The following is a 9,144-nucleotide window of genomic DNA, read 5'->3' on the forward strand; positions in this document are numbered from 1 at the left end:
CCCTCTGCTCTTCTGAAGCAACACCTCACCTCACCCTGGCTGCCCCCCACCCCACCCCAACCAGGGCCTGATCACATGGGGGGGGTGCCTTTGGAATTGATGCTGCAACCCTCTCTTCTCCTTCAATAATCAGGGAATTAATGACCCTGAAGTTAAAGTGAGGCTGATACCGAGGCCCTGCCCAGCGTTGGGAAAAAGCCTTCATTGTTTTCAAGCAGGAGGCGGGCAGCAGTGAGGGAGATTCATGGATGGAGATTGAATATGCAATTTTCTTTCACCTTGCCAAGAGCTGCCCCTGGGCTGTGCCTGGCCTAAATTTTTCCTTTTACCATCTCTGCCTTATCCGGCCCTCCCACCTCCCTTCCATTCTTTCCAGAAAATTACCTTCAAAATTGATTTCCACTTTTACAAACAAATATAATGGGAACACAGGAAAAAACTTGGGCCGTGATGAATTAGGGCTGTCAGGTGTTTCCAGGTCTCCTTTGCTTTTGTTTTACAACCCGATCTGCTCTTTGTTTTTCCAAGGGCTGGAAAAAGTGTCCCCCATCCACTGAGGGCCTGACCCTCCAGGCCACGGGGCCTCAGTCCCCAAACCCAGCAGTAGCCCAAGGCGGAAGTGAGCCAGGCCCTGAGACTCTGTTAGCCTCTTGGTTTCCCAGTGGAATCCTGGGCCACCTCCTCCTATCCTGCACTCTGGCCCTTAGGAACCCACTCTCTGAAGACTCTCTAATGGCCACCCCCGGCTCTTTCCCCTGGTCCCCGCACCATGTTCCCTCTGGCCCCCATACCTCTTAAAGTCCAGACCAGATGCAAACCTCCACCTCCTCTAATGTGGGCAGGATCAGTGTATACCTCGACTAGAGCAAATAAGAGACAGACACTGAGAGATCGCGAAAGACAGGCAGGTTGAAGACCGGGTGCGGGGGGGGAAAAACCCTGAGGTTGGGAGACCAGGTTCCCAGTCTCAGTCTCCCTTGCCTTGGGGGCCAGTCCACCCATGGAGGCAGGATCAGAACAGCCCATCCTTTTGCCAACGGAATGCAGGGTGATGCCTACAGGGCCCTTTGGGCAAAATTCCATACGCGAACCTATGGCTCAAGACCATGCAGCCTTAGCGCACCCAGGCCTGGCTTAGAGCTCTCCCAGCTCCCTGGAGCTGCTGACAGGGACATGGACGTGCGCCTGCTCACCTGTGAACATCTCTTTGAGCGCATACACTACCCAGAAAACTGCATGCCTTCCCAGCGCAGTTCTGCATCCCCTTTCACCCAACGGTTTCAGAAAGGTAGAGAACACGCAATACCCACATTTGCATAACTCATATAAAAAAGCACATGTGGCCACAAAACAAACATACATTTCCCAAGGTAAATAAATAAATTTGTATGTGGGAGCAGAAATACACAGCGATGGATAGAGGGAGGGATGCCTCCATGTTAGAGAAGAAGGGGTCCCATATTTATTTACCCACATCTAAAATGCCTGTGGAGGCTAATAAGAGATGACATCTGGCCCAAGTGGATAACCGCAGAGCAGATGAGCAAGCAAAGATGGACGGAGGTCCTCCCAGTCACACAGGAGAGGCTCATATCTTTCCCCCACTGCCCTGGTCCCATCTAGGTCGGTTTATCCCAGCATCAGCTTCCCTAGGCTGCCCTACTTAAAAGGAGCTGTACCAAGATGAGAGAGGCTGTACCCAAAAAAGTTTCTTTCTGACACAACTTCATTTCCCCTTGAAACATAAACCTGCCAATTATGCCTTCCTCCCCAGGCACACAGCGAGCCATCTTCCAAGATGGAGTTGGCTCAACTCCATCTCCATGATCTCGTGTAGTGCTCCCCACATCCCTGTGAAGTAAGTACCGTCACTGTCTCCGTTTCACAGAGGAGAAGACTGAGCTGATGAAGGTTAAGTGACTTGCCCAAGGCACTAGGACTCAAACCCAGCTGCGTCTCCCTCCCTCCTGACCCCTTCCCCACTGAGCCACACTGCCCATCCCTGCTGCGCTCCCGGGACTGCCTGCTGGCCTCCACCCCGAATCCTTCTTCTGCGTGGGGGTCTTTGCAGCCTTCTCTTGCCTGAAGCCCAGGCTCCTAGACAGAGCAGGTGCTGCTCCTTCCCACAGCCTAATCCCCTCATTTGCTCCAAGTCAAATCTGAGCAACACACTGGGGGACTTTTGGGGAGAAACTAACTAAGGAAATAAACCACTTCTTGAAGTTACGGCTTCATCCAAAGCAGAAGGGAGCTATTAAAGGCAGTGACAGGTCTCGGCTGTTTGCAGCCGTGCAGTCTGCCCTGCCTGCAAACGTACAACTGCACCAGCCTGGCACCACTCGACTGCACAATTCATTGTGCACCTAATTAATGGAAGGCAGAATCGCGGCCCCCTGCAATCCCACACATCAAAGGATGATACCAACACACCTCCCCTCACACAGATCAAAAGACTCACACATATGACTTCATTCAGATTTTTGGACAAGTTATGTAATTGCTCTGGCCTTCAACAACACTGATGGACGGCAATGCTTTAGGCCACAGCCAAAAGCAACTGGGTGAAGGTAAAGGACTTAGGTCTTTCAGCCTAAAAAGAATACAAGGGTCCCTATCCTGCAGCCACATACGCCAGGGCATGCAACATTCGGGGAAGCAGTGTTCCTTCAAAGGACCCTAATATACCCACCCATAATTGTAGCCAAGAAGAGGGAAAGATTTTAGCAGGGTACTGAACGGGGATCTACCTTCTCAGATGGATGGACAGCCTGTCTGCCGGGTGCTTTGTGACATAACTTCCTCATCTATCCCTGGTCTGTCTACCTGTCTCATTCTGGGACCTCCTGGACTCTTGTGGGGAGGGGAGGTCAAATCTTCTTGACTAGCATATTTCTTAAAGGCAAGTCTGGGGATTTTTCCATTCTTCCAAAGGCCAAAGCATGAGAGGGCATCTCAAGCAGGCTCACAGTCACTGTCAGTTTCCTTTTTCCCCAGAGTCACAGCGGATCGGCCCTTCACTAATGTCCCCACAGATCTGATTGCTGCAGATACTAATAACGCTGTCCATATTCTGAGTACCAATGCCAATAATGCTCTGGGTATTATCACTGCGAACACCAATAACTACTGCTGAGATTGTCTCCAATAATGCCAGAGCACGCTGCAGTGACTGTCCTCGCTAATGCCCACCACCGTTACATTGTTAGTGCTGAAGAATAGGCCGAACCGTACCCACAGGCAGGAGCGGGAGTGGCTTCCTTGAGGACAGAGAGGCTCACAGCTCACCCCTGGGCTATGACACTTCTAGGGAGATGCCCCAGTGGGTGGGGCCAAAATCAAGCCAGCCTGGCAGGGGTACAGGGTCCACCTGGAAACAGACCTGCCCCTCCACTCCCTCGAGGTCTAGTCCGTTGACATGTATCCCCATTCCCATCCCAGCATCCCTCATCGTCCGAGTCAGCTCTCTCTTTTGCCTGTGGTGCTGGCCCAGTGGCTGAAGGATACACCTGGGTGTCTGTGCAGCCCATGCCCGAGGCTGCCTCCTGCGACCGGCCTGCCAGCTGCAGTGCTACCTTGGCCTGACTGCAGAGTTGGGCTACATCATCTTGACACATAATTATCTCCCCTATTCTTAATCATCTGAGCTGCTCCCTAATGCAAACTGGGCCTGGCTGCTTGGAGGCACCCAGAATGGGGGAAGGGGGGAATAGGCTGTGAAAGGTCTGCCTTTGCTCTAGCCTCTCCTTTCCCCCCTCTTTCCACCTGGGTCTGATGGATCAAGTGTGTGTGTGGTGGTGTGCGTTTGGGGTAGGGGGGTGGTCAGGGAATACTGGCCTCCCTAATAGGCTCTGGCCTCCACTAGGGGAAGGACAGCTCCATCTGGCCTGGGGTTGGTCAGAAGGGGTGTGTCAAGGCAAAAGAACCCTCTCCCCCAAAAAAGAAGCAGGGTCTCTGATCCTTCTTGCCAACTGGCTAGGCCTGTGGGTAAGTTTTTAAGCAGCAAGAGTAAACTTAGAGGCTGCCATTATCCCTCACCCAGAATTCAACTGCTTCCTGAGATGTCTCCCCACTGCCATCACCACCACCCTCCTGGAGGAGGGTCTTCCCCAGCCCAGCCCTGCTCTTGTCCCTTCCTGCCCAGACACTTGCAGTGGCTTCTCATGTCTGCAGGAAAAAGTCCAAACTCCTTATAGGGTCCCGTCTTGGCCTGCTCTCCTGTGACCCTAACCCTTCCGCTCAGCCTTACTGCCACGACTTCCCCTCAGGCCCTTTCATCCCAGCCAAAGCACCCCTGTGTTTTCAGCACAGTGTCTTCTGGTCACAAGGCTCAGTCTGTCTGATAGAATTTCAACTACCGTTGTCTTTGAACCGTGCCCCTTGTCCATCCCTCAGGCCCCTCCTCGAAGAGCAGCCTTTCCTGGAGGTTCACTGCCTCCCCACCTTGAGTTCCCATGGCCTGCAGCCCAGACCTCCATCACAACACAGATATCTAGATCTCTGATGGGCCTTTCTGCTCTCCGGACTCACGCGTTTTACATGCCCCACTAGACTGTAAGCTCCTTAAGAACAAGAATCATAGCTTGCTCTGCTCTGGGATCCTACAGCACCAAGCCTTTCTTGCGACTGATGCCCAGGAAAGGGTGACTGAATTGAATTGACTTGAAACAATGAATGTGATCAATTGCTCAGAGAGGAGAGCACTCTGTTCTGGGCCAGCCGGGCCCGACCTGCAGCGGCCGCAGCCTCAGGCCAGTGACTCTCTAACCCCAGCTTCTTTCACGGCCCATAGGAGCCCAGGAAGCAGAGGACATGCTTGGCCCCAACCGCAGACCAATAGGGGAGAGGACAAAGAGGGGAGGTCCTGGTCATCTCACAGGTGCTGGTGGTTAAAGGAGAAATCCTCAGGTTCTGAGGCAGAATCTTCCAGATCACTCAGAGTGCCAGGGAGCTTGGCGAAGGCCTGAGTGTGGGAAACCCCCAGAGAGAACTGAGGCTTAGGCCCTTTCATGCAGCCACCCCCCCTGCCCATCAGTGGCTGCCGCCAAAACAACCACAATGAAATTTAGTGAGTGGCAAAGGCCGTGGCAGCCAAATGGGTTTGGATGTTTTGGAAGAAGGAGAAATAGAGCCAGACAAGCTGTTTTCCTGTGAAACGAGGCCATTAGGGCTTCTGGAAGGAGGCCAGCCCCAGGTCATCCCTGTCTTGCCAGGCCCAGGCCTCTCCTACGTGCTGTGCTTTCTGCTGGAGGCCGGGGCTCTCACACTCTCTTTTCCCTCAGCCTGGGTCTAGGGAATCTCAGCTTTGTCTCTTTTCTCTGTTCCTTACCCTCTAGAGCTGCCCCAATCAAGGGCTTGTCTGCGCTTGGGATGACCACATGATTTACTGTCCAAACAGGACATTTTTGAGAGAAAAAGGAGACGCTGACTGGCCAAGACGCAGAGACAAAGGCATAAATTGGGACTGTCTGGACTAATGGGATATTTGGTCACCCCCCTATGTTCATATTCAGAGGGTTCTGTCTATTTCATGGGAGATACCCTTAAAATCATATGCCCTTCCTAGACCAGGAAGTTACTGTCTCCCCAGCAGGGACCATAAGATCAGGGCAGGAAGCAGGCTCCAGACACTGGTGTCTCCCTTTGTCTGGGCCTGCCAGCCCTGCACCCTGGCCTCAGGCATCAAAAGAGAACCAGATGGGGCTTCCCTGGTGGCGCAGTGGTTGAGAGTCCGCCTGCCGATGCAGGGGACACGGGTTCGTGCCCCGGTCCGGGAGGATCCCACATGCTGCGGAGCAGCTGGGCCCGTGAGCCACGGCCGCTGAGCCTGCGCGTCCGGAGCCTGTACTCCACAACGGGAGAGGCCACAACAGTGAGAAGCCCGCATACCGCAAAAAAAAGAGAGAACCAGATGGTCACCAAGGGACCCTTAATGTCATAATATTTGAAGAACACCTTCTTCCAAGTTCATCTCCACCACTCTCTCCTCTGAATTCCTTTCCCTGCTCCTCCTCTTCATCTCCTCACCCTTTAACTCCCTGCCTAACAGCTAGCTGCACCCGAGGAATTACAGGGAATGAGGGGAAGGGCCGGAGAGGAGCCTGGGGGGTGTCTCCTCCCATAGAGAAGAGCAGAGAGGGCCCATGCCCAGCTCCCCAAGTGGTCTGAATGGGCACAGGGTCCACGTGTTACAGAGAAAGGACACAAGGGTCAGCTGTGCATGACAACACTCCCCCATCTCCTGATGGGTTGAGATCAGAGGAGGACAAGTCAGGTTGGCTTTTCATCCCCAGGTCAGAGACCAGCTGTCCCCCAGCCTCCAAAACCTTCCCATAGTCCATGGCTCATGCTTTCCCTCCTGGCATCCCACCGGGATGTTCGGGATGAATCCCAGCGGAAGGTGAGGCAGTCGGGGCTGCTGAGCAGATGGTGAAACTGATGGCCCCACCAGCAGCCTGCCTCCCTCTCTCCAGGAGCCAGCAGGGTAGTGGGGGGACCCAGGCTTTGCTACTAAAACTGATCTCACAGCAGAGCAGCTGCGAGGCTAGGCCGAAACCGGAGCTCTGAGTCCAAGGACAAAAGCATGCACAGGGGAAGCCAAGCCTCTTCCCTCCTCCCTACCTTCATCACGTTTCCTCTTCTCGCCATTGGAGCGAGGGATCCCCAGGATCCCATTGATGGAGTAGGATCCCACTGGATCATTGGAGGTGCTGGAAACAGGAGGGGAGGCCGTACTGGGAACTGGACGAGAGTAAGGAGGAAATGCCATCAGGATAGCAGTTGTGATCGCAGGCCAAAGCCCCAAGGCTGGGGGCAGAGAGAAGCAGAGGAAATGAGGAGGGATGGGGAGCCCATAGTCCCCTCCTTCCTCTGAGGTTTAAGTGGGAACACATTGCTACATACAATTTAGGCTATTCACTGCTGTCCACCCTGGATTGAGTGGGGACCAGTCAACCCCAGGCCTTCTCTGCAGACCTAGAGATTTCACTCACTATAGATTGAACCCACTCCCTGAGTATGTGGGTTCAGCCAACAGCAAAAGCTGACTCAACCTAGAAAGCGACTCAGCGGTCGTGCAGAGAGCACAGCTCCTAGGATGCCTCTGTGCACAGCTCATCCTATCTGATCCCCGGCCGGACAAATCCTTCTAAACAAACCCCAGGCCATTGTTTCTAGTCTCCTGGGCAGAGTCTTTCCCAGTCCTGATTTAGAGTGTGGCTTTCTAAGGTCTATCTGAGTCTCTTAGAGACACAAGAATGGTCCTGATATTCCCCGGGAGTGTGGAGCTCCTCTCCCCCAGTTGCTCCTGGTCTTGAAATCACTTGAGAAGCTCCTAATTTCTCCTTCAGAGCACAGAGTAGTGAACACATTCACTCTGCGGTGATCAGCTCAGGTACAGCCTGGCCCAACCCTCCCTCCCAGCACATGCTGTAACACAGGCCGAGTAAACAGCACTCCTGCCAACTCCAGGGGGGCTGGGACCAGCGCTTTCTACTTCCTGCTGGTCAAGAGAGAGGGGACAGCTGCCAAGAGGGGCAGCAGGAGAAGTTTAACCACATCCCAGCCCCTAAAGCCCCGGACCTTATCTATGGCTTCAGCAGCACCAAGCGCCCTTGGGCCAAAGGGAAGATAGTGGGGGGGGGGGGATGGGAGCTGTTAGCAGGTGTTCTGGGGGACCTGGGTCATGTCTCTGTGACGCTGTGAGCGAGGGTCAATAAACGAGGAGGTTGGAGAGGGGCAGACAGTTACTGAGCGGATGAGAGAGACAAACAGATCAAGAGACACTGTTAAAGAGGAGAGAAGCCGTGAGGAGGGAGGGAGAGAGACAGAGGAACAGGTCCAGGGCCATATGGACAGAGAGGAGAGGAAGGAAGAGGAGAGAAGAAGGCAGAGGAGGGGAGAAGAGAAGAGGAGAATCTTAAAAATTAAAAAAACAAAAAATGGAGTAAGCAAGTAGATATGACAGAGGGACAGGGAACAAAAGATGGAGAAGAAGGAGCATGGGAAAGAGAAGGAAAGTTAGAGGGAAGAGAGGGAGGGAGACAGACACACAGACTGATAAGACAAGGCAGCTCTGAGGAGATGCTCACAGGAGGCAGAGAGCAGTCCTCGCGAGCTAGTCTCCCAGGAAGATCCCGAGCCTCTAGGAGCCCAGGGAGAGCACAGCCCTTGGACCTCAGACAGGTGGGCATTTCCCACGGGCAGAGCTGCTTTTCCCAGCTCTCAGGAGGATCAGCTTCCCCCCTTCCCTGAGCCCTCTTACCGATGGTGTGGCCAGGGGCAGTCACTCCGGTCCCGGCTCCATCCGGCGTTGGGTGGAAAGGCTGCTGAACTTTGGTCCGGATGATCCTGCAACAGCATGACAACAGCATCACACATCACATGCCCTCTCCTGCCCTGGTCACCTGCAGCCCAGTCCTGCAGAGGCGCTCCCCTGAGCTCAGCTCCCTCCTCACCCATCTGCTCCCTGCACCCCTGCCCTCTCTGACTGCTGCAAGGCAGGAGCTTGCCCTCCTGTTGGCTCTGTGATCCAGCCTAGTACAGCCCTGGGCAGAGACAGTCTGTATTCTGTCCTGCTGTGTGATTCGTGAATTGCACCTTGATGTTTGGTAGCAAGGATCGGGCAGCAGAGCGAGTGGAGCACAGCATCCTTCCCGTTTCTGCGAGTGGGGGCTGCCCTGGTGACTTGCTGTCCATCCTTCCCTCCTCAACCACACACATCTCCTCCCAAGAGGAGTCTGGAGATCATTTTGGAGCTGGCTTTCCTATTGGGACTGTATCACAGTCCTCCAGAGCCGAGGGAAGGGGTGAGATTTCCCCATTTCCTCAGCTAAAGAGAAGTAGCCAGGGAAAGGGCTGGGTCGCAGGTAATCCTTTCATCTCCAGGATTCCAACACAGTACTGGTCCCTCTGCCAGGTGTCAGGCCCTGAGCAGCTCCTTGAGCCCGCTTAGGGCTCTCAAACCTGTCAAAGCCCTGTCCCTGCCGAGCTCACTGGCCCGCTGGCCTCCTTCTCAGAGGCCTTACTTGGATCACACCTTCTTTACCAGACTAGGTGAAAAGCCTAGTACCTTCCCTACGCACTCCGTTGGGGTGGAGTGGGGGGGAATCCAGATCAAACGTCCCAGGGCTGGGGATTGTTAGTGAT

The 9,144-nt window shown here is 54.2% G+C and overlaps 1 protein-coding gene across 1 annotated transcript; it reads right to left on the reverse strand.

Annotated features, from left to right (window-relative positions):
* Positions 1–393: 393 nt before the first annotated feature.
* On the reverse strand, positions 394–8,346 carry LOC114891487 (paired box protein Pax-2-like; the record flags this gene model as incomplete). The annotated part of the gene is made up of 3 exons (XM_029215606.1): positions 394–860; positions 6,619–6,738; positions 8,261–8,346. Coding segments are annotated over 3 exons (337 nt in total), but the record flags the coding sequence as incomplete, so codon positions are not given.
* Between the last annotated feature and the right edge of the window lie 798 nt (positions 8,347–9,144).

Source organism: Monodon monoceros, unplaced genomic scaffold (assembly GCF_005190385.1).
Source record: "Monodon monoceros isolate NGI ecotype Baffin Bay Population unplaced genomic scaffold, NGI_Narwhal_1 Contig7730_ctg1, whole genome shotgun sequence".
NCBI classification, from domain to species: domain Eukaryota; kingdom Metazoa; phylum Chordata; class Mammalia; order Artiodactyla; family Monodontidae; genus Monodon; species Monodon monoceros.